General features: G+C 39.1%; 1 protein-coding gene across 10 annotated transcripts in view; it reads right to left on the bottom strand.

The window, feature by feature from the left end:
* NUBPL (NUBP iron-sulfur cluster assembly factor, mitochondrial) overlaps positions 1 to 26,900 on the bottom strand; it is a 400,940-nt gene that overhangs the window by 169,593 nt on the left and 204,447 nt on the right. For all 10 annotated transcript variants that reach the window (XM_078334742.1, XM_078334745.1, XM_078334749.1 and 7 more), the window contains one exon: positions 4,348 to 4,441. In XM_078334742.1, the coding sequence (XP_078190868.1) occupies positions 4,348 to 4,441 (94 nt within the window). The remainder of the gene's footprint in view (positions 1 to 4,347; positions 4,442 to 26,900) is intronic.

Genomic DNA, 26,900 nt, shown 5'->3' with positions numbered 1-26,900 from the left:
AAATACAGACTATCCTCAGAGATTACTACAAACAACTCTGTGCACATAAACCAGTAAATCTACAAGAAATGGTTCAATTTCTGGACACTTATACCCTCCTTAGAGTAAACCAGGAGAAGTCGAGTCCTTGAATAGACCAATAACGAAGTCTGAAATTGAGGCAGCAATTAATAGCCACCCAACCAAAAAAAGTCCAGGCCCAGAGAGGTTCACAGCTGAATTCTGCCAGATATACAAATAGGAGCTGTTACCACTCCTTCTGAAACTATTACAAACAATACAGAAAGAGGGAATCTTCCATAACTCATTTTATGAAACCAACATCATCCTGATACCAAAACCTGGTAGAGACACAACTAAAAACAAAATTTCAGGACAATATCCATGATGAGCATCAATGCAAAAATCTTCAGTAAAATACTAACACACTGAATGCAACAGTACATCAAAAAGCTTATCCTTCACGATCAAGTTGGCTTCATTCTGAGGACGCAAGGCTGGTTGAACATACGCAAATCTATAAATGTAATCTATCACATAAACTGAACCAATGACAAAAACCACATGATTATCTCAATAGATGCAGACAAGGCCTGTGACAAAATTTAACAGACCTTTATGTTAAAAACTCTCAATAAACTAGGTATCAATGGAATGTATCTCAAAATAATAAAAGCTATTTACAACAAACTCACACCCAACATTATACTGAATAGGCAAAACCTGGAAGCATTCCCTTTGAAAACTGGCACTAGACAAGTGTACCCTCTCTCACCATTCCTATTCAACATAGTATTGGAAGTTCTAGCCAGAGAAATTAGGCAAGAAAAAGAAATAAAGCGTATTCAATTAGAAAAAGAGGAAGTCAAATTGTCTCTATTTGCAGAAGACATGATTGTATATTTAGAATACCCCATCATCTCAGCCCCAAATCTCCTTAAGATGATAAGCAACTTCATCAAAGTCTCAGGATACAAAATCAATGTGCAAATATGACAAGCATTCCTATACGCCAATAACAGACAAACAGAGAGCCACATCATGACTGATCGCCCATTCATAATTGCTACAAAGAGAATAAAATACCTAGGAATACAACTAACAAGGAATGTGAAGGACCTCTTCAAAGAGAACTACAAACCACTGCTCAAGGAAATAAGAGAGGACACAAACAGATGGAAAAACATACCATGCTCATGGTTAGGAAGAATCAATATTGTGAAAATGGCCATACTGCCCAAAGTAATTTATAGATTCAATGCTATCCCCATCAAGCTACCATTGACTTTCTTTGTAGAGCTGGAAGCTACCTAACCTCAAACTATACTACAAGGCTACAGTAATCAAAACAGCATGGTACTGGTACCAAAACAGGCATATAGACCAATGGAACAGAACAGAGCCCTCGGAGGTAACACCACACATCTACAACCATCTGATCTTTGATAACCTGAAAAAAAAAAAGCAATGGGGAAAAGATTCCCTGTTTAATGAATAGTGTTGGGGAAACTGGCTAGCCATGTGCAGAAAGCTGAAACTGGACACCTTCTTTACACCTTATAAAAAAATTAACCCCAGATGGATTAAAAGTGTAAACCTAAGTCCTAACACCATAAAAACCCTAGAAAAAAAACCTAGGTAATACCATTTGGGACATAGGCATATGCAAGGACTTCATAACTGAAACACTAAAAGCAATGGCAACAAAAGCCTAAACAGACAAATGGGATCTAATTAGACTTAAGAGCTTCTGCACAGCAAAAGAAACTATCATTAGAGTGAACTGGCAACCAACACAATGGGAAGAAATTTTTGCAATCTATCCAACTGACAAAGGGCTAATATCCAGAATCTACAAAGAACTGAAATAAAACTAAACAAAAACAAACCCATCAGAAAGTAGGTGAAGAATATAACAGACACTTTTCAAAAGAAGACATTTATGGGGCCAAGAAACATGAAAAAAAGCTCACCATCACTGGTCATTAGAGAAATGCAAATCAAAACCACATTGAGACACCATCTCATGCCAGTTCTAATGGCAATCATGAAAAAATCTGGAGACAACAAATGCTGGAGAGGATGTGGAGAAATAGGAACATTTTTACACCGTCGGTGGGAGTGTAAATTAGTTCAACCATTGTGGAAGCCAGTGTGGCGATTTTTCAAGGACCTAGAAATAGAAATTCCATTTGATCCAGCAATCCCATTACTGGGTATATATCTGAAGGATTTTAAATCATTCTATTTTAAAGACATGTGCACACGTATGTTCACTGTGGCACTGCTTACCTTAGCAAAGACTTGGAACCAACCCAAACACCCATCAATAATAGACTGGATAAAGAAAATGTGGTACATATACACCATATTCCATATATTCCATATATGGAATACTATGCAGCCACAAAAAGGGATGAGTTCACATCCTTTGCAGGGACATGGATGAATCTGGAAACCGTCATTCTCAGTACACTGACAAAACAGAAAACAAAACACTGCATGTTCTCACTCATAAGTGAATGTTGAACAATGAGAACACTTGCACACAGGGAGGGAGACATCACACACTGGGATCTGTTGGGGTGTGGGGGGACAGGGGAGGGAGAGGAGGGAGTGGAGAGATTGGGGAGGGATAACAATAGGAAAAATACCTAATGTAGGTGACAGGGGGATGGAGGCAGCAAACCATCACGGCATGTGTATATCTATGTAACAATCCTTCCAGATCTGCACATATACCCCAGGACTTAAAGTATAATAAAAAAGGAAAAAAAGTCTCAGACCCCATTAAGATAACAAATATGTGAAAACATTAAAAGTATCTCGATTAATTAGGTTATATTGATATTTGTAAACAACATGTATATTTTGTCAAAAACTTATATTCTAAACCTTTTGATCCTTAGATGTCAATGATATTATTTCATAACCAGTATATTACTAGTTACACAAAGATATTTTAAAATCCCATTATTTTCCCATAAATCCTTTATATATGAGAGATTTGCAACTATAGTGGAATCTTTAGAAACAGATTCAATATAAAAAATAATGACCATACTAATATTTAAATTCCATATCATAAAAAAGATATGCACTATCATATCGAAGTATTATATTTGATATAAGCTATTGTTATTTCTCTCTTAACTTTAATATTAATTAGCAGACTATAAAATTATCTCATAGTTGTATTCATCAAAAAGCCTATTTTCCTAATATTTATCCCTATTTAGTATTCATTCAATAAATATTTACAAAGTGTCTGTTACGTGCCAGTGGTATAAGTGTTGCACAGCAGCGAACCAGTCATGTTCTACCAGAAAAATACTTAAATGCTACTGCTTTCTTGGAACACAAATTTATACTACCACCTTTTTGAAGTGTTAGCACAGACAGATAGCTGGACATGAGCAGGAGAGAGAGCCCTGAGAAAAGTAAGACTGGAAAATATCACATCCCAGAGACCACCCAAAAGCTGCATGCTAGATATGAACAGAGAGAAAGGGAAATGCTTATGCAGAAAGAAACATCCTGAAATGCCCCTTAGGAAACCCATAATTGCTGATTCTGCAGTTAACCTGTCAGAATGTAACTAGCTACATACTGATAAAGAGGGAAAGAGTGCAAAGGGGAAATTTCTAAGAGATATGCAGGCATAATAAGTACATATTCAACTGCTATAAGACCTTCCCGGGGTGGCAGTAATGAGCAACACTGCCATTAAGTAGGCTTCATAGCCAACACCAGGGCATCAACTGTAGCAGAATCCCACAAAACTGTGGCAGGAACTAGGCAGGGACATGGTAGAGACTTAAGGCAGAGGTGGGAAGCTAGCCAAAGACAAAGGCAGAGACTTGAGACAGGCAGGAACTTAAAGAGTCTAACACAAGAAAAACTGCAATGTTAAACTCACAGGGCTGCTGTGTCATTTTCTTACAAGCAGCTCGCTCTGCCTCCTCTTTTAGAGCATACTATCTACCTAACCCTTGCTGCTGCTACTGCTGCTTTTCCAGCCTGCTCCTCTCTTGGCATGTAGTTACTTCTATAAATTCTCTGTTCTTTTTGCTGAAGTTGCCTCTTGGGCGAGTTCCTTCTCCTAAGAGCAACAAGAACCAGAGACTCCACTCTTCCTAGTAACAAAAGTGTCATGGTTTTATAAATATACATATTCTGGCAATATTTTGAAAAATTTAATTTATGCTTCTGATCTCTAATGAAAAATTTATGAGTGAATGAATATTTTTAAGACAAAATATTTGCCTGGCATGGAGTTTCTTTTTTGGTATAGCAATAAAAACACATCAAAAAAAGTACAAATTACTTTAAACTTTTAAGATTTACCTGTTATAGGAATGTTCTGTGAGACTGATAACTGCACATCTCCAGTTCCTGGTGGCATGTCAACAACTAAGTAGTCCAGCTGACCCCAATCTACCTAAAACCCAAGATGACATAAATTAGATCATTGTATAACATTGTATAAAAATTAAATGTTGAATAGTGATATAAACAAAATTAATGTGTTAATAACAAATCTCAAATCATAGCTATTACTTGAGCCATTTCTAGGTAAAGGCACTGTGCTGAGTCCTAAGGATACATGGATGAATAAATGAAAGTCACTCCCTCTAGCAGGCCCTCTTTGAACCATAAGTTTAAATTTCCAGATGACTCATCTCCATGCACACAAGCTAATGTTGAACTCATTTCACAATAGGCTTCTCATTAGGACCAATCATTTATTTTTACTGGGTGTAGCCCACATTTTGCCTAAAGAAGGTATTAACTTTTGGTTCTTTGTTTTTTGTTTTATTTTTCATGTTGCATTTACCATGCTAATATAATTTTTAGTTGATTATTTTCCTTCACAAAAATATACTAATAATGAAAACTAAAACTTAATAATAAAAAAAATTTAATATGAGTCCCAATATTATTAACATTTTGATTCTTTCAAGGCATTTTTTAAGTATCTATACCCAGAATATTCACCTACATAACAAAGTCCTTAATGCTCAGCCCTAATTTAGATAGGTTTCCAGGGTTCTTTACTCCTCAGATACTTCTTCCCTCTGAGGCTCTAGTCTCCATCAATGGCCCAAGGATCCTCTCAATTGTAAAGCAGAAACTTGGAATCATACTAACTCTTCCTTTTCCTTCACTATCCCCAATCAGTTATTCTGCCTTCTAAAAATGTCTCAAACACATCCATTTCTCTTTCTCCACTGCCAAGAAGCCAAATGAGACCACCACCATCTATTATTAAAGCCTCCCAACCAACCTCTCTGGCTCCAGCACTGCCCATCTAGTCTGTTCCTAACAACACTGAAAAATGGAAGCTTAATAGTGCTACTTTTTTTGTTTAAAACTCTTCTCTTGCCTTTAGGACAATATCTAAGCTTAAGCTCAAGCTCCAGAACACTCTGTTATTCTTCACTTGCTAATTCCTCCTCATTCTTCAGATCTGAGCTTAGAATTCACTTTTGTGGGGAAATTTTCACTAACTTCCATTAGATTCAATAAAGTGTTTCTCCTACATACCTTCTCTAATCACCTATTCATTCATTTGCCCAAGAAATGTTTACTGAATACCTACTATGTATTGGGCATTGAGTTAGATACTGACAATTAAATGGTATCATGATTTCTGCCCTCACAGAACATACAATATAGAGACAAAAATATTGGGCAGATAACTATACTTATAAATGCATAATCACCAGCTTTATAATACAAGAAGCATTGTTAAGACAGTAAAATGTGCACAGGAAAGAGCTTGCTGACTTAGAAAAACTGAAAGATCAATATGGTTAGAGAGCAGTGAGTGAAGAGAAGGGTATCCTTCATTTACTGTTGTTTCATGATCTGTCTTCCTATAAAACTGTAAACTGAGTTAGATCACTTTAGCCCAGAATGGACAAAGGAGATGTTTAAGACTTTTTTTTTTTCAATGAATGAATGACTAAATGAACACATGCAAAGGCTTGATACTTTTTTAAACCTAAGTGGAAACTGTATATAATTTCATATTGTGCTCTTTAAAACTTAATAACATATAACATGTCCTTTCCATATAATCATACTTTTACTTACTTATTTATTCATTCATTCATTCGTTTTTGTGACAGGATCTGGCTCTGCTGCCCAGGCTGGAATGCAGTGGCATGCTCACAGCTCATTACATCCTCAACCTCCTAGGCTGAAGTGATACTCCCACCTCAGCCTCCCTAATTGCTGGGACTATAGATCTGTGCCACCATGCCTGGCCAATTTTTGCACTTTTTGTGGAGACAGGGTTTTGCCATGTTGCTAAGCTGGTCTCAAACTCCTAGGCTCAAGCAATCCTCCCACTTTGGCCCCTGAAAGTGCTGGGATTACAGGCATGAGCCATTGTGCCTGGCCTATATTCATACTTTTAAAATAAAAAGTATAGATGATATTGGGTCAAACAGATTCATTCATATATCAACACATCTATTCTACACACATTATCTAAGAATTGATTGGATTCCAGGCATTGTTCCAGGTGATGGGAATAGAGCAATAAACATAATAAAATCCCAGCCATTATGGAACTGACAATTTAGTGAAGGAGACAATGGAAAGACAGCTGGACAAACAAATCAGAGTGTAGTAAGTGCTGTGAAGAAAACTCCAGGTATATCTTACTGTAGCAGTCCAAAACCTTTTTGGCAACAGGGACCATTTTGTGGAAGACAAATTTTCCACAGATGTGGGCAGGGGATGGTTTCAGGATGATTCAAGCACTTTACATTTATCATTAGATTCTTTCAAGGAGTGTGCAACCTAGATCCTTCACATGCACAGTTCACAATAGAGTTCGTGCTCACATGAGAATCTAATGTCACCACTGATCTGACAGGAAGCAGAGCTCAGCTTTACTCACTACCCATTGCTCACCTCTCGCTGTGAAGTCAGTTCAAAACAGACCATAGACTGGTGCTGGTCCCTGGTCTAAGTGTTAGGAACCCTTGCCTTACTATACAAAATTATTTGGTCCCTGATTTAGATATCTAGATCAAATAAGAATATACATCTTAAAAAATCTCTTCAATTACTGAATTTCAGATAGCAAGTATTAAGAGTTCAGACAGCAAAGGATTTATAAAACAATTTATTTTAATCTCTTTGGTCCCCAACGTCAGATGATGTAGAGCAGGGAGAAAGAATTGAATGGTGAAAGAAGCTTCTTTAGATAGGATGGTCAGACTCCTGAATAAAATGAGAAAACAACTGAAGCAAATACCTGAAGGAAAGCATTCCAGCCAGAAACCATAATAAATGCAAAGGCTATAAAATGGGAATATATTTGCCATATTCAAGGAATAGAAAAAAATAGCAGTATAGCCTTTATAAAATAGCACCCCTCATAGCCATCAAACTCTCTCCTTCCATGACATCATTTTTTTCTTCAAAACATTCCTTGGTATCTGACATTATATGTTGGTATGTCTTTTAGGAATCATCTGTTATTTCCCAAACACATGTTCTTGATATTGACATAATGACAGATTTTAAGAGACTGATGATGAGAGAGGACTCAAGATGGCACTGTGAGAACAACCCAAGATTGAAGCTCGCGGTCAATGCATGGAGGGGGTGAGTCAGGGCTGAATTTCCAGACGGATCTTTGTTGCCAACAGAACGGGGAAATTCCTAGGTATAGAGAAGATGCGGGACGCCAGGCAGAGGTTTTGGCTGGCGCATCCGGTGGCCGGTGTGGCAGTGGCCTGCGCTGTGGTGGCGCTGCACAGTGCTCCAAAGCGCGCTCGTCCGGGTGCCCTGCTGGGCCGGCAACCTGAGACTTGGGAGGGCTGAACCTGAGACTGAACGGGACTTGGACAGTGAGCCAGCCCAGGAGATTCCAGGGTGACAGCGTTTGGGGTAGCGCAGTGGGACAAACAAAACGGCGATTCCAAACGCTCCACGTGGAGGGGATCCCTGAGGCCGCAGCTTCGTGGGGGAGGGGCGTCCACCATTTCCGAGGCAAACCGCCCCTACTGAGGTACATGCCCATTGCTGACGCAGCCTGCCGTTGCCGAGGCAACCTGCTACAACAGAGAGACTCCGCACAGGGCGTAGCCCATGGCAGCAGGGCGGAGACTGCAGCAGAAGGGCAGAGCCTGCAGGAACAGGGTGAACCTCACACCAGCAGGGTGGAGCCTTGGCAGGCAAATAGTGACTAGACTGCCTCCTAACTGGGCAGGACAGCGCGGGGGACACTCACAAGGAAAGCCCCAACCACCCCAGACAGAGCATCTGAGAAAAAAAGAGTTTTTTTATGAGTTATGTTGCAGCAGAATTAAACATAGCAGCCTAACAGCCCTGAATGAACAACAGAGCTCACAGCTCAGCACTTGAGCTCCTACAAAGTACAGACTGTCTCCTCAAGCAGCTCCCTGATCCCTCTATATCCAAAAGACTGACATTTGGCAGGCATCATTCTGGGACAAAGATAGCAGAAAATGAAACTGGTAGCATCCCTTACTGTTCTGCAGCTGCTATAGGTGCACCCCAGACAAGCAGGGCCTGGAGTGGACCTCAGCAGTTGTACAGTGAAGGGGCTAGACTGGTAGAAGGAAAACTAAGTGACAGAAATACTTCAGCGTCAACAATCTGGGTGTCTACTCAGAGACCCAATCGAAAAGTCAGCAACTACACAGACGACAGGTGGATAAATCCACAAAGATGGAAAGAAACCAGTGCAAAAAGGAGGAAAACACCTGAAACCAGAACATCTCGCCTCCTAGAAAGGACCAAAACTCCTCACCAGCAAGGGAACAAAGCTGCATGGAGAATGACTGTGATGAAATGACAGAATTAGCCTTCAGAAGGTGGATAATGAGAGACTTTTGTGAGCTAAAAGAACATGTTTTAAATCAATGCAAAAAAACTAAGAACCTTGAAAAAAGATATGAAAAAAGATTCAAGAAAATAACAAGAATGGATAACTTAGGAATACGAAAGAATTAAAGGAGCTGAAAAACACAATATGAGAACTTCGCGAAGCATGCACAAGTTTCAATAGCCGAATTGACCAAGCAGAAGAAAGAATATCAGAAGTCAAAGATCAACTCAATGAAATAAAATGAGAAACCAAGATCAGAGAAAAAAGCGCAAAAAGGAATGAACAGAGTCTCCAAGAAATGTGGGACTATGTGAAGAGACCTAATCTACGTTTGATAGGCGTACTAGAATGTGACAAAGAGAATGAATCCCAGCTGCAAAATACTCTTCAGGACATTATCCAGGAAAATTTCCCCCACCTAGAAAGACAGGCCTACACTCAATTACAGGAAATACAGAGAACACCACAAAGATATTCCACAAGGAGAGCGACCCCAAGGCACATAATCATCAGATTCAACAAGGTTGAAATAAATGAGAAAATACTAAGGGCAGCCAGAGAGAAAGGTCGGGTCACCCACAAAGGGAAGCCCATCAGACTCACAGCAGATCTCTCGGCAGAAAGTCTACAAGCCAGAAGAGAGTGGGGGCCAATATTCAACATGCTTAAAAAAAAGAACTTTCAACCAAGAATTTCAAATCCAGCCAAACTGAGCTTCATAAGGGAAGGAAAAATAAAATCCTTTGAGAACAAGCAAGTACTCAGAGATTTTGTCACCACCGGGCCTGCTTTACAAGAGCTCCTGAAAGAGGCAATACACATAGAAAGAAACAACCAGTACCAGCCATTCCAAAATCACACTAAATGCTAAAGAGCATCAATATAATGAAGAATCTACAACAACTAACGGGCAAAACAGCCAGCTAGCATCAAAATGGCAGTATCAAATTCACACATAACAATATTAACCCTAAATGTAAATGGACTAAATGCACCAATCAAAAGACATAGACTGGCAAATTGGATAAAAATCCAAAACCCATCGATGTGCTGTATCCAGGAAACCCATCTCACATGCAAGGATACACAAAGGCTCAAAATAAAGGGATGGAGGAAGATTTACCAAGCAAATGGAGAGCAAAAAAAAGCAGGAGTTGCAATTCTCATCTCTGATAAAATAGACTTTAAAGCAACAAAGATCAAAAGAGACAAAGAAGGCCATTACATAATGGTAAAAGGATCGATACAACAAGAAGAGCTAATGATCCTAAACATATATGGACCCAATACAGGAGCACCCAGATACATAAGGCAAGTTCTTAACGACTTACAAAGAGACTTAGACTCCCACACAATAATAGTGGGAGACTTGAACACTCCACTGTCAATATTAGACAGATCAACGAGACAGAAAATCAACAAGGATATCCAGGGCTTGAACTCAGACCTGGAGCAAGCAAACCTGATAGACATTTACAGAACTCTCCACCCCAAATCTACAGAATATACATTCTTCTCAGCACCAAATCATACCTACTCTAAAATTGACCACATAATTGGAAGTAAAGCACTCCTCAGCAAATGCAAAACAACTGAAACCATAACAAACAGCATAGTGCAATCAAGTTAGAACTCAGAATTCAGAAACCAAACTAGAACCGCACAGCTTCATAGAAACTGAACAACTGGCTCTTGAATGTCGACTGGATAAACAATGAAATAAAGGCAGAAATAAAGAAGTTCTTTGAAACCAATGAGAACGAAGACACAACATGCCAGAATCTGTGGGACACATTTAAAGCAGTCTCTAGAGAAAAGTATATAGCAATAAGTGCCCATATGAGAAGAATGGAGAGATCCAAAATTGACACCCTGAAAGAGCTAGAGGAGCAAGATCAAAAAAACTCAAAACCCAGCAGAAGACAAGAAATAACCAAGATCAGAGCTGAACTGAAATAGACTGAGACACGAAAAACCCTCCAAAAAATCAATAAATCCAAGAGCTGGTTTTTTGAAGAGATCAACAAAATAGACAGACCACTAGCCAGATTGATTAAAAAGAAAAAACAACCAAATAGATGCAATAAAAAACGATAAAGGGAAAATCACTACAGATTCCACAGAAATTCAAACCATCATCAGAGAATATTACAAACAACTCTATGCACATAAACTAGTAAACCTGGAAGAAATGGATAAATTCCTGGACTCCTGTGTCCTCCCAAGCCTAAACCAGGAGGAAGCTGAAACTATGAATAGACCAATAACAAGGGCAGAAGTCGAGGCAGCAATTAAGAGCCTACCACACAAAAAAAGCCCAGGTCCAGACGGGTTCACAGCTGAATTCTACCAGACACACAAGGAGGAGCTGGTACCATTCCTTCTGAAACTATTCCAAATTATCCAAAAAGAGGGAATCCTTCCCAAATCATTCTATGAGACCAATATCATCCTGATACCAAAACCCAGAAGAGACCCAACAAGAAAAGAAAACTTCAGGCCAATATCCATGATGAATATAGATGCAAAAATCTTCAGTAAAATATCGGCAACCCAATTGCAACAGCAAATCAAAAAACTTATTCATCATGATCAAGTAGGATTCATCCCGGGAATGCAAGGCTGGTTCAACATACGCAAGTCTATAAACGTAATTCACCACATAAACAGAACCAAAAACAAAAACCACATGATTATCTCAATTGATGCACACCAGGCATTTGACAAAATTCAACAGCCCTTTATGCTAAAAACCCTCAATAAACTCGGTATCGATGGAACGTATCTCAAAGTAATAAAAGCTATTTATGACAAACCAACAGCCAATATCATACTAAATGGGCAAAAACTAGAAGCATTCCCTTTGAAATCTGGCACTAGACAAGGATGCCCTCTTTCACCACTCCTATTCAATATACTACTGGAAGCCCTAGCCACAGCAATCAGGCAAGAAAAAGAAATAAAGGGTATTCAAATTGGAAAGGTGGAAGCCAAATTGTCTCTATTTGCAGACGACATGATAGTATACCTAGAAGACCCCATCGCCTCAGCCCCAAAACTCCTGAAACTGATAAGCAACTTCAGCAAAGTCTCAGGATATAAAATCAATGTGCAAAATTCACAAGCCTTCCTCTACACCAATAACAAACTTAAAGAGAGCCAAATCAAGAACGAACTGCCATTCACAATTGCTACAAAAAGAATAAAATAGCTAGGAATACAACTCACAAGGAACGTAAGGGACCTCTTCATGGAAAACTACACTGCTCAACGAAATCAGAAAGGACATAAACAGATAAAGAAACATTCCATGTTCATGATTAGGAAGAATTAATATCGTAAAAATGGCTATACTGCCCAAAGTAATTTACAGAATCAATGCTATACCAATCAAGCTACCATTGACTTTCTTCACAAAACTGGAAAAAACCACCATGAACTTCATATGGAACCAAAAGAGAGCCCGCATAGCCAAGTCAATTCTAAGCAAAAAGAACACAGCGGGGGGCATCACACTACCAGATTTCAAACTATACTACAAGGCTACAGTAATCAAAACAGCATGGTACTGGTACCAAAACAGAGATATAGACCAATGGAACAAAACAGAGGCATTGGAGGCAACACAACATATCTACAACCATACAATCTTTGATAAACCCGACAAAAACAAGCAATGGGGAAAGGATTCCCTGTTCAACAAATGGTGTTGGGAAAACTGCCTAGCCATGAAAGCAGAAACTGGACCCCTTCCTGACACCTTACACCAATATAACTCCAGATGGATTAAAGACTTAAACATAAGACCTGGCACCATAAAAACCCTAGAGGAAAATCTAGGCAAAACCATCCAAGACATAGGAGTAGGCAAGGACTTCATGAACAAAACACCAAAAGCACTGGCAACAAAGGCCAAAATAGACAAATGGGACCTAATGAAACTCCACAGCTTCTGCACGGCAAAAGAAACAGTCACTAGAGTGAATCGGCAACCAACAGAATGGGAAAAAATGTTTGCAGTTTACCCATCTGACAAAGGGCTGGTATCCAGAATTTACAAAGAACTCAAACAGATTTACAGGAAAAAAAACAAACAAGCCCATTTAAAATTGGGCATAGGATATGAACAGACACTTTATGAAAGAAGACATATATGAGGCCAATAATCATATGAAAAAATGCTCATCGTCACTGGTCATCAGAGAGATGCAAATCAAAACCACATTGAGATACCATTTCACACCAGTTAGAATGGCGATCATTAAAAAATCTGGAGACAACAGATGCTGGAGAGGATGTGGAGAAATAGGAACACTTTTACACTGTTGGTGGGAGTGTAAATTAGTTCAACCATTGTGGAAGACAGTGTGGCGATTCCTCAAGGCCTTAGAAATAGAAATTCCATTTGACCCAGCAATCCCATTACTGGGTATATATCCAAAGGACTATAAATCGTTCTACTATAAGGACACATGCACATGAATGTTCATTGCAGCACTGTTTCCAACAGCAAAGACCTGGAATCAACCAAAATGCCCATCGATGATAGACTGGATTGGGAAAATGTGGCACATAAACATTATGGAATATGATGCAGCAATCAGAAATGATGAGTTTGTGTCGTTTGTAGGGACATGGATGAATCTGGAGAACATCATTCTAAGCAAACTGACACAAGAACAGAAAAGGAAATACTGCATATTCTCACTCATAGGTGAGTGATGAAAAATGAGAACACATGGACACAAGGAGGGGAGTACTAAACACTGCGGTCTATTGGGGGAAAAGGGGAGGGCCAGCGGGAGGGGGAGGTGGGGAGGGATAGCCTGGGGAGAAATGCCAAATGTGGGTGAAGGGGAGAAAGGAAGCAAAACACTCTGCCATGTGTGTACCTATGCAATTGTCTTGCATGTTCTGCACATGTACCACCTATCCTAAACTGCAATAAAAAAAAGGAAAAAAATAAAAAAAATAAAACTACTTCTAGAGAAAAAATAAAAAATAAAAGTACAATCAGCAGCTACTACTTTTAGCTTCAGAATAATTTTTTAAATCCTTTTTGTTATATTTGTTGCACATTCCTGTTTATTTCTTATAATTACACATATATTTATTATCTACATTTTAAAAAATAAACGACCAGTAAACTATGAAAAAAAAAAGAGACTGATGAAATGATGAACATAAATTAATTCATTCTCAATAAGGAATTCTTTGCTTGAAAAATAGTTACCATGAGACTACCTATGACTACCATCTACGAAACTGTGAAAATAAATAATTCAAAATCTAAGCTGCTGGAACTTTAAATTATTTTGAGCTGTTAAAGAAATGTGACCATGAGGCCTAAATCACATGACAGGCAACTGTAACATATAAAGCTATAACCTTTGTTTCTCTTATTACAGATTAGCCTTCTTCTTTAACTATAATGTTTCAATGTTTTGTTAAATGAATAAAGGGTGTCAGGGAAGGAACCTTCCTTCTTCTCTGTTGATTTTCCTTATAGATTAACTTTCCTCTTACCTTTCTTATACAAAGACTTCATGACTATGACATTGTCTTAAGATGGAATATTAAATACATTCTTAAATTGGAAAGGAAATGAAAACCAGCTATAAATGAAACAAGCCATAGGGAAAAGACAACAAACTGTAACAGAATTGTTATAACTCATAAATCAGCCTTACACAGAAAATGTTGTGATCCTGTTGTATTTCTTTGTTTTATTCCTATATGCAAGACCTTAACTTTTATCTTTAGAGTGCTGACTCCCATTCCTCTGGAGTCTTTGTTTCCTGGATGGACTTTTCCTAGCCTTTTGCGTGAATAAACTCTTTAAAACTGGATTCTGATCCTTTTGATTACTTCAGGTTGACAAAACTATACGCCAAAAGGATGAAAGACAGTTTTCCCTTTATATTCTTGGCACTAAAACTCCTACCACTGGCAGACTGACACATCTCAGGGTCTCAGAGAACATTAAATGATCAGTTCCAATAATTTATCATTGTTTTTCTCTGGCATTTATTCATACTTATCATTGCTTTCCATTTCTTATTTCTTTAAAGAGAACTAGAAAGTAACTGGCCAGTTGTGGTGGCTCACACCTATTATCCCAGCACTTTGGGAGGCCAAAGCTCCTTCTACCATTTAGTTCTTTCTCCCTGCTTGACACCATCTGACCTTGGGACCAAAGAGATTCAAATAAATTGTTTGATAAATCCCGTGCTGTCTGAACTCTTAACACTTGCTATCTGAAACTCAGTCATTGATGAGATTTTTGAAATCACACCTGCTATCCCAACACTTTGGGAGGCTAAGGCACATGGATCACTTGAGATCAGGAGTTTGAGACCAACCTAGCCAACATGGTGAAACCCCGTAACTGCTAAAGACACAAAAATTATCTAGGCCTGGTGATAGGTGCCTGTAGTCCGAGCTACTTGGGAGGCTGAGGCATGAGAATCTCTTGAACCTGGGAGGCAGAGACTGCAGCAAGCTGAGACCACACCACTGCATTCCAGCCTGGGAAACAGTGAGACTCCATCTCGGAAAAAGTAAAAGAAAAAAAAAGAATTGCTATTAAGTTTCCAAGGAACTAAAAGTACTTTAAAGTTAAGGCAATTAGTTTCAAATGATTCTAAGTTGAATGTAATGTACCTGTAAAACACCTGGACCAGTACCTTCATCACACATAGTAGGCTTTCCATAAAGGCTTGCTGATAAACCAAGCATGCAAACATGGGCAGAACCTAGTGATTGGACTGAGTAGTTAGTACTGAATTAGGAGGTGGATTCAGGATCTCCCTGGATCCAATCAGACTGAGCCCTGGCATACTCCATGGTAGGATCCAGCTTCCTGGCATCGTGTCCTTGCAAAATTTAATAAGATGACACCTCATTACCCTATGCTTATTAAAAAAAAAAGATGACCAGCCCTCAGCTCAGGGAGATGTATTTGAGCATCCTTTTGTCTCCTTGTTAGTTGACTCACAAAAACTTTTCTCAATGTAAAAACCTGGTGCTTTGGTGTTTGGATTTCCACTGTGTGCAGGCAAATTGACCCAGTTCACTTGGTGACAAAATGGTGGCCAGAAAAGGACCAAAATTAGGTCTCTCCTTGACTTCTTAAATTTAACAGAAAGACTAAATATGTTTGAGTCCCTAAAAATTATGCTATAGGAAAACATGCTTTTCTAATAATCATAAAATGATTCTAATTTACAAAAACTGATATACAATAGGCAATTAGAATAATAAAATATAAATAGAATCATAAAATGATTCTAATTTACAAAAACTCATATACAATAGGCAATTCAAGATTTCTATTTTTTTTTTTTGACAGAGTTGCCCAGGCTAGAGTCCAGTGGCATGATCTCAGCTCACTGCAATGCTGCCTCAAGATTCAAGCAATTCTCCTGCTTCAGCCTCTCAAGCAGCTGGGATTACAGGTGCCCGCCACCACACCTGGCTATTTTTTTTGTATTTTTAGTAGAGATGGGGTTTCAACATGTTGGTCAGCCTGGTCTTGAACTCCTAACCTTGTGATCCGCATGGCTTGGCCTCCCAACGTGCTTGGTTATAGGAGTGAGCCACTGCACCTGGCCAGGTGTGTTTTTAATAAAAAATAATAAGAAGAAACAAACTATGTTCTTCAGTGAGAAAAAGAATTATTTGTCTAATTTGGAGGTTATTTAAAAGGAGCTTCAAAATGTGGATTTAAAAAGGAAATAGAAACAAGATAAAAAGGAACCAGAAGTAAGGGGAGATGGTCATGTAAGAAAGTTAGGGATATGAAGAAAAGAGAATAATTTTGTATGAGAAGGAATCTTATGTAGTAAATCTTTGTCCTAAAGTAAAATGACTGGTTATTTAAGAAAGAAAGTATAGGAAAAGATAGAAAGTCCAGGTATGTCATAGATGGTCTGAGTAAGTCATGAAAAGGTTAACAGAAGTTTTAAGAAAGAAATTTGGGGTGTGATTAAGTAGGATACAATTAAAACAAAATTTTCAGTTTGTCTAATGAATGAACTTTGATATTAAAACACAGAATTTATAATTTTGGTCCTCTATGTTAAAATAACAAGAGAGTGGTAAGTCATTAATTTGCTTTCGGTAAGATTGCAAGAGGTTTTCGGTTTTAATTCTGAAAGTCTATTTCTTTAACAACCATTTTTTGAATTACAAATAAGTTTATCTTTCTGCCACATTTCTTCCTGAGAACTGTCTAGTTTCTCTGGTTTCATGTTTATCTTGCAGGTCTAGAAAAGCAATATTTTATTCCAGTATAACTTAGTTCTGTATTTATATGTCTGCATTGTTTCCTGGAACCAGGACTTAAATGTCTGAATTATTTCATGTAACCAGGACTTCCTATGCTGTTACTAAATGTATTCCCCTGCTCAAAGTAACTAGCCTAGGAAACAAAGATTGCTTAGGAAGACTAAGGTTTAAAAGGGTTAAGGTTTTTACATTTATGTAACTTTCTGTATTGCTTTTTAAGTTTTTCGATTGTCACTCTGGTTAAATGAGTAACTACTATTTGGCAGTGGGCTATGATTTTGTTGAAGGAAGTACTTTGAACTTTTTGACATCTTTGGTAGGTTCTCCTAAGATCCAAATCCTAAATCAAGCTTCTTAGCCTAAAATTAATTTTGAAATTTTCCAGGTAGGCCCCTGGAGAGCCTCAAAGGGTGTATCTCTCATCTTGTAGAGATTTTAAATGATTAAGCTTATTTGGCAAATAATATGGGAAGCACTGTCAAACAAGGAATGTTGTTCAATTTCCTTTAAGTTATATTTGTATAAATGTGTCATTAGAAGATATTCCAAAATTGCATAATACTCCTAAAATTCTGATATTTTGGGATATATGTCATGATGTGAAATTGGTTATCTGCTACCAATATACCTAGATTTCTTTGTTAGTTATAAACTCTCATCAGATCTTTGACTGTTGGCCATTCTGGGTTTTGGTTTTTTTTTTTTTTTTTTTGTGAAGGAGAGGAAGAAAGGAAGAAAAAGAGGGAGAGAGAACCAGAATGTTGCTTTATTCTAAAAATGGGTATTGAAAACCTCTTTTATGCCAATAATCATGCTTAATAATGGCCAATCAATATTTCATTTAAACCTATGAGTAGGTGCGATGTGGTACTGACAAAAATGTATATTTTATGTATTTAAAGTGGAGAGCTCTATAAATGTTTATTAAGTTTACTTGTTCCAGATCTGAGTTCAAGTCTTGGATATCCTTATTAATTTTCTGTCTTGTTGATCTATCTAATATTGATGTTGAAGTCTCCCACTATTATTGTGTGGGAGTCTAGGGAGTCTAAGTCTCTTTATAGATCTTATATATCTGGGTGTTAGGATCCTTAACTCTTCTTGTTGCATTGATCCTTTTATCACTATATCTTTGTTGCTTTAAAATCTGTTTTATCAGAGGCGAGAATTGCAACTCCTGCTTTTTATATATTTATTTATTTTTGCTCCCCATTTGGTTGGTAAATCTTTCTCCATCCCTTTGTTTTGAGTCTTTGCATATCCTTGCACGTGAAATGGGTCTGGATGTAGCATACATCTAGGGTTTTGGCTGTATCATTTGATTGGGGAATTTAGTCTATTTAAATTTAGGATTACTGCCATTTGATGTCCGTTCTGGGTTTTTGTCATTCACAGTTATTATCTTAAATTTTTCTATGGAAGCACCTGCAATTGGCTATAGTCCAAAATTGTCAATTAGACTGAGTAAAACAAAATTACATGAAGTTAAGTAATTGCTAAGGATAATGCTTTTATGACTTAAATGTTTTGTTTTCCAGATTTAGGAAATTTTCTGTCATAAGTTATTTCTAGTTTACAATAATTTGATAACATATCCTTTGTGAACAAGGTGGGAGCACTTGCTTTTCTCCCAACTTGATTCCTACAAAATTTAGAAACCATTAATGAGTACTCTTATTTTTACATAACGTAAGTTCAGTAAAAATCTGCTCTCTCAGCTGGGTGTGGTGGCTAATGCCTGTAATCCCAGCACTTTGGGAGGCCCAGGTGGGCAAATCAGACTAGCCTGGCTAACCTGGTAAAACCCTGTCTCTACTAAAAAATACAAAAAAAAATTAACCAGGTGTGGTGGCATGCACCTGTAATCTCTGCTACTTCAAAGGCTGAGGTAGGAGAATTACTTAAACCTGGGGGGCAGAGGTTGCAGTGAGCCAAGATCATGCCACTGCACTCCAGCCTGGGCAAGACAGCAAGACTCCATCTCAGGAAAAAAAAATCTGCTCTCTCTTTTTAAGCAAGATACAATGAGAGACATGGATTATATTACCAAGGATTGGCCTGAAATATCATATCTAAGAAATATCATAAAATGCCTGGCTTCAAGAGTTCCAAGCTTTAGAGAGAGTGAATGGAAACTCACTTCCTGGCAGGCTCAAGAACCTTAAAACTGTAAGTAAAATCTAAAGCTTGCCTTGGTTTGTCTTCCTGGCTGCAAAAGGTTCTAAATCTGAGATTTCCTAGGTAATCACTGAGAAGAGAAAAAGTTATGCTTCTAAGGAAAGCAAAAGTATATCTTATTAGATTGTAACTCTGTGTACTGTCTTCAAGTCCTTGTCATCTATTTGTAGATTAGACTGAATCTTCCTAAGTTCCTCCAATATTTGGTTATAACTAAATCCCAGTGGAGTCCCTCAGCCCTCTTTTCACAATCCGGACTAGGGATGTTCTAAGGACATTCAGGGAATTTCCCCTTTTAATATCTGACCAACTAGTGGAATATCAGAATTAGGGACAAATTAGACCCTTAGGATACTATGACCGCTTGTCTCAGAGCAGTTGATACTGTCTCTCCCTTCATAAAAGCCATAGAGAAGATAGTTATGGGGCTACCTCTCACTGTCTCTGTTTTATACTCTGTTAGAGTTCTCTTGAAGTTACATCATAAGCCACCTAGCAAACCATGAGGTTCTCTTTCTATCCTCACCTGACCATCACCTGGTGTAATAACTTGCCCAATCCTGCCACTTTACTTGTCTTTCCTAAGGCCAAGTCTGCCTAGTAAGTGGAACTGCATGCACTTACTAGGTCATGTCTTTTAGCCACAGGTAAAACAGCCAGTATTTATACAGACATCAGGTATGCCTTCAAGGTTGTTCATAAATTTGGTATCTGTGTAAAATCTGTCCACAGTACACTACTGGAAAACTATTGCATGCCTCCATGGGCCACTTCCCATTACTGAGTGATCCTTTTAAAATATGGCAACAAGATTTTATTTAGCTCCCTGCCTCACAAAGAAACCAGTATGTACTAATTATGATTTGCATGTTTTCAAATTGAGTTAAAGCTTTCTCTTCTTGATAGGTCACAGCAATGGCCATAGTTCAGACTTACTGGAACAATGATACCGACCTGGGAAGTCTCTCAAGAGCTTTATAGTGACTAAGGAACTCATTTTACCAGGCAAAAAATTCAAAATGTTTATAAAATTTTGCCTATTAACACCCACTGGGGTGGTGGAATGAACTAAAAGAATAATAAAAGCCCAATGACAAAGATCTGAGTGGCATTTAGCCTGCCATAGCCCTAGGCCCTTTCTTTAGTCTTTTTTTTTTAACCCTGGTGGGCATTCAATACCCTCTCCCTGGAGTTCTGAATTCATCCAGTCAGGAGAAACTACATTTTGTTTGTTTGTTTGTTTTTACTTGTTCATTCAGCCCCCATTCACCTCCTGAGAAAGGACTTCTTAGAAACCCACCAGGCTCATTCATATATCTTTCTCCTAAAAGGGGGAGAATAATACTTGAGTTATCTTCACTGGGAAATTTGGCCATAGAAACAGCTCTTATGCAAATTCCCACCTATTCAATCAGACTCACCAATTCTACCCCTCCTGCTCTCCAAGAGCTACCTGAGAGTCTTGGGGCACATACCAACACTGACAATGACCCCATGGATTATAGCTGGAGGACACTCTCAGGGATGCAGTTTGCTGAAAGGAATTAACTCTAGTGAAGGAGCTGCACAGGAAGGTTTCTGAGGTCCTGGTTTGGACTAGGTTCTGTTTAGAATGGATATGTGGTCAGAAATTTTTCTGCACTGTTAATAGAGCTGCCTGCTTTACCACTCATGCCATCAGGGCACAACAGAGATCCCCAAGACTGCCTTGCATGCATGGTCCTAGACAACCATACTGCTTTAGACTAAAACATCTCACTGCACAGGATGGTGTTTCTGCTATCACTAACACTTGCTGCTGTAACTGAGTAAATGCTTCCAGTCAGGTAAATCAGGAACATTCAAGATTTTAAAGTTAAACAAATCTCTGAAAGGGATGGCTTCAGAAAGCATCCTGGCTGGACTTAATTGGATGGAATTTCCAATGTCCAGACGTTTCCAGCTGTCTTAACCCTGGTATAAGATTACTTCTATGCTTCACTCAACAAGTCTTACTGATCCTCCTGGTATTTGGGCTAAGCATTTGGCTGCTTCTTAAAATTGTTCTAGCCTATTTTAAGAGATGTCTGAAAGAGACTCCCACTAGGATTGTGCTGACTCAATCCTTAAGACTTTAAACTCACTTTAGCTGGAAACCAGAACAAACTTAACCCAAGAGACTTTGGTTCAAATTTAGCACATACTTGAGTGCCTCTCATAGGTAAATGACTCTAGTTGTTCAGTTGGCCACTGCCCTGACACAAGGATCTCTACAAGGGACCAGATGGACCTGGAGCAGGTAGTCAGCCATTCTGGCACCATGATGGGATGCAATGCCATCTGCCAACAGGTTTGAGCCAGTCCTTCAAGATGGATCTTGAGTAGCAAGACTGAGCCTCAGTGGCCATCTGCTGACTAGAGATTACACACATACTGTTCCCCCAAAACTCACACATTTTAATCTCTAGAACCTTTGGGGCTCACCTGAACCACACAATAAGAATTAATCAAGTTGCAAGTTTAAAATCTTTATTTGCACAAAGAGAACTTTTTGGGGACCTGGGTGTAAACTTTTGCTATAATATCTGAGCTTTCTTTCCCTTGTTCTCTGAAACAAATAATGTTCAGGTTGCTCACTCTTTATTCCTTTGTCCTAGAACTGGGTTGAAGTAACTCCTTCTGAAACATAATCCTGAGCATTAAACAATTTCATTTCTCTAACCAAAGCCTACTGCTTAATCAGCAGGAAGTAGCTACAGTGGTTGTCACCCCCTTTTCCTCAATACTGAGGAATGTACATAATAAAGGGGAGATTTGGAACTGTGTTAGACCATTCTGGTTCAACTTTTATGTAACGAGGCTGTGGGCTGTTTTTCAGGTGCTGTGGACCCCCAGCTTGAAGATATATAAACTGAACATGAAGATGAACCAAAAGGGCAGACCTGAAGTGCTTGAACTAAGGAGTAAGAACTGATTTAAGAGTTGGATACTGCATGGCAAGATCCAGGATCCAATAAGATCAAGCCCTGGCATCACCCCATGACAGGATTCAGCAAGCGTGGGGAGACAGATTTGAACATTTCCTTCTATCTCTTTGTCAGCTGACTCACAAAAAATCTTTCTCTGTATAAAATTCTGGTGCTTCAGTGCTTGATTTTCCATTGTGTGCAGGCAAACAGGTCCAGTTTGGTTTGGTGACAGTTCCAGTTCTCTTGTAAAAGAGCCACCAAAGCAATGATTACAGAATAACTTGGGGAACCTCTAGATTCTACTTACTGTTTACTTGTATAGACTGTATTTTACTAAGTGTAGGGAAATAAGAACTAGCAATATACCCAAGAATCTCATTTAGTAAAACCCAGTGGTGGATCCAGATTTTGTGTGGCCTGAAGCATATACAATTTGAATGGTGATCTCTAAAAATAAGAGTACAAAATTATGAATGCAAAATTAGGTACAAAGGTAAATATTTACTTAGAACATGAAAAGAAATTACCATAAAGTTCTGGAGGCTTAGAGAGTCACATTCCTTTCTCAAGAACTGTTTGAACAGAAATGCTTATATAGAAATATTTCCTGACCTTCCTGACCACATCCTGGCTGCCTCTCCCCATCAAGAACATTCTGCAGTTCCCAGAATCTCCCAGGGTCCTATGCAAATGTGAAACTTTAAACTTAAGCTTTATTGGCTTCATGGTAACCCCACCTTTGGTAAAACTTTCTCAGCACCCTTTCAGGCTCCTAACTCAAAGGATTTCAGCAGGTCAGACTCAGTCAGTCTAGAAATTGGAGTTACAAAGGTACTCCAGAGTTACCCTGTGGATACAGAGGCAGCACTGCAGCAGAAAATTCATCAAGGTAGCCAGGAAGTCAAATATGTGCATAAAATTAAGAATGATATAGACAGCATAATGAAATAATAAAAAACAAAGCAAGTGGCCAAGACAGTTGAGAAGGATAGGATGAGGTACCGTTAAGGGGCAAAAGTTCAGACTTGAGTCAGCCAAGAGAAGCTTCCTGCTAGATGTCTCTTGTACACAGTAACACATGACCATTATTACTCGCTAATGTGAGACACAGCACTGTTGCTTTTTTTGTTTTTTTTTGAGATGGTGTTTTGCTCTTGTTGTCCAAGTTGGAGTGCAATGGCATGCGATCTTGGCTCACCGCAACCTCTGCCTCCCAGGTTTAAGTTAGTCTCCTGCCTCAGCCTCCCAAGTAGCTTGGATTACAGGCATGTGCCACCGTGCCTGGCTAATTTTCGTAGAGACAGGGTTTCACCATATTGATCAGGCTGGTCTCAAACTCCTGACCTGAGGTGATCTGCCCATCTCAGCCTCCCAAAGTGCTGGGATTACAGGCATGGGCCATCATGCCCAGCCACTTTTGGATCCAAACAGAATGCATTCACTGAGCTGTTGAGCAAAGCCATTAAATATTAGGATAGTTGTTTTCTTCATTCGTCCTTACAATATTGTCAAATATGTATTTGGTATTTCTCATTTACTAACATAAAATCCTAAAATCCTTGGACTCTCCAGAGTGATAAAAGTATCTTTTGTATTCTAATAAGTTGACTAGTGGCTGGGGGCACCTACATAGCCCCAAGATGAGAACTGGTTGCTAGGCAAATCAATGTTGTGATTAGAGGGTTGAAACTTTGAGTGCCAGGCCCAACCTCTATGGAGGGGAGGGGGCACGACTGATTACATCATGGGTTTATCAAGGAAAATAGCCCAAACTAATAGTGAGAATGGTAATTTTAGGCTAATGTGTTTTTTCATATTTTATACTCAAAATGTCTAATAATCTGAGAATAACTGAAAGACTCAAAGGCAATTCCTTCTTTTCTGAGGAATGATTGGGAACAAAAATTAAATCTTATATTTGGGCTGATAAGGTAATTTGTCTTTTTCAGATCATCAGTTATAAAGAATATGGTGTTATGAATAGGAATAGAACATGGGTCACTATCTTTTAAGGACACTTAAGAAACAGATCAAAACAGCAGCAATCAGGTCTCACTCTAAAAGATTCTGGGAACACAGTGCAAATAGGTTGAATTCTACGTGTTGAATAGAAAAGGGTCCAATGAATGTATGGTCAATAGTTCCATTTTAGGCTTCTCAGCTATTTAACTGCTTCTCTTCTTCAAGCAGTTTACCACAATCAGTTTCCAGAGTAGCAGTTTCTACCATTAGCACTACATAAGCTAAGTCTAAGGGCCACAGGGTCAACTTACACTTCTCCAAAGCAAAGGCAGAGTATCCCAGGCATTCTATTCTGCTAGCAAGGCCAATGTGAGCTAGGTGAAAATAACATCAGCAGTGTTGTAAACTGAGCCACGTAGAATCAGGTAACATAATCACTGCTAAGACAGAGAGCTCTGCTGAAGTCAAAGTAGTGGCCAAGAAGAATTAAGATCCTAAGGGCATGTAAAGGTGTAACCAAAGAACAAATAGAGAAATCATGAAGTAAAAGAGATCTAGATTGGTTTGAAGAACTCAAAAGTGGGCTGTGCCCAGGTAGCCCATACATATGATGCTTGGAATATGCCATAAGTGATAGGACAACTTCTTAAAGGAAGTTAGGATGATGGCCGAATAGGAACACCTCCTGAATGCAGTTCCCAGTAAGAGCAATGCAGAGGGTGAGTACCCACTGCATTTCCAAACAAATTTTCACTGCCCACAGACCAGGAGATTTCTGGGCCAAAAAGCACCATCAGTTTTCAGCACGGCAGTTTCAGCCAGGGCTGGCTTGTCGCACAGAAACTCACACAAATCTGGGTGGCCATTTCAACTGGCCCTGGAACACCTGGGTGACAGAACCTTCCATTCAACTGAAAGGGAGGAGCAGAGACAGGGACCCAGGCAATCTGGCTCAGCAGGTACCACCCCCATAAAACAAGAAATTGGAAACACTCTGGATTGAGAGTTTCTCAGCAAGCGCAGCTGGACCCAGGACGGTCCAGCACAGTGAGGGGAAGGGAAACAACTACTAACGAGACAGTCTGCCACTAATGGGGCAGTTCACAAAGCAGCTGGGCAGAGCCCATGGCAGCTCAGCAATGCCTCTGCTGGCAGACTGTGAGTAGACTACTGTGTGTGGGCAAGGGCATCTATGAAAAAAGATGTGCAGCAGCACAACAGGCACGTAATAAATAAAGCCAACCTTCCTAGGAAAGAGCACCTGGGAGAAGAGGCGGTTATGAGTTTTGCTGCAGCAGACTTAAAAATACCTGCCCAGCAGCTCTGCACAGAACAACGGAGCTCCCTAGCACAGCACTGGAGCTCCTATAAGGGAAAGACTGTCTCCTCAAGCAGCTCCCCAAACCCCATATATCCAAAGAGACACCTCACAAAGGAGAGCTCAGGCAGACATCTGGCAGGTACCCTTCTAGGATGAAGATAACAAAAGAAGAAACTGGTAGCAACCCTTACTATTCTGCAGCCCCACAGGTGATCCTCAGGCAAGCAGTGTCTGGAGTGGACCTCCAACAGTCCTACAGCAGAGGGGCCTGACTGTTATAAGGAAAACTAAGAAACAGAAAGAAATAATTTCATCAACAAAAAGGACATCCACTCAGAGACCCCATCAGAAAGTCACCAACTACAAAGACCACACAGGTAGATAAAGCCACTAAGATGGGAAGAAACCAGCACAGAAAGGATGAAAACACCAAAAATCAGAATGCCTCTCTTCCTCCAAAGGAACACAACTCCTCTCCAGCTAGGGATCAAAGATGGAGAATGAATCTGATGAACTTACAGAAACAGGCTTCAGAAGGTAGGTAATAATAAACTTCTCAGAGGCAAAACAAAAACATGTGCTAACCCAATGCAAAGAAACTAGAGCCTTGAAAAAAGGTTAGATGAGGTGCTAACTAGAATAAACAGCTTAGAGAAGAACATAAACAACTTGATGGAGTTAAAAAACACAACACGAGAACTTCGTGAAGCATACATAAGTTTCAATCGCCGAATTAACTAAGAAGAATATCAGAGATTGAAGATCAACTCAATGAAATAAAATGAGAAGGCAAGAATAGAAAAAAAAAGTGAAAAGAAATGAGCAAAGCCTCCAAGAAATATGGGATCATGTGAAAAGACCTAATCTGCCTTTGATAGGTGTACCTGAATGTGATGGAGAGAATGAATCCAAGCTGGAAAATACTCTTCAGGATATTAGCCAGGAGAAGTTCCCTAACCTAGTAAGCCAGGCCACTATGCAAGTCCAGGAAATACAGACAACACCACAAAGATACTCCTCAAGAAGAGCAACCCCAAGGCACATTATCATCAGACTCACCAGGGTTGAAATGAAGGAAAAAATGCTAAGGGAAGCCAGAGAGAAAGGTTGGGTTACTCACAAAGGGAAGCTCATCAGACTCACAGTGGATCTCTCAGCAGAAACCCTACAAGCCAGAAGAGAGTGGGGGTCAATATTCAAATTTCTTAAAGAGAAAAACTTTAAACCTAGAATTTCATATCCAGCCAAACTAAGTTTCATATGCGAAGGAGAAACAAAATCCTTTATGAACAAGCAATTGCTCAGAGATTTCATCACCACCAGGCCT

The sequence above is a fragment of the Callithrix jacchus genome, chromosome 8 (assembly GCF_049354715.1).
Source record: "Callithrix jacchus isolate 240 chromosome 8, calJac240_pri, whole genome shotgun sequence".
Lineage (NCBI taxonomy): Eukaryota > Metazoa > Chordata > Mammalia > Primates > Cebidae > Callithrix > Callithrix jacchus.
This window is presented reverse-complemented; position numbering and strand designations above follow the sequence as displayed.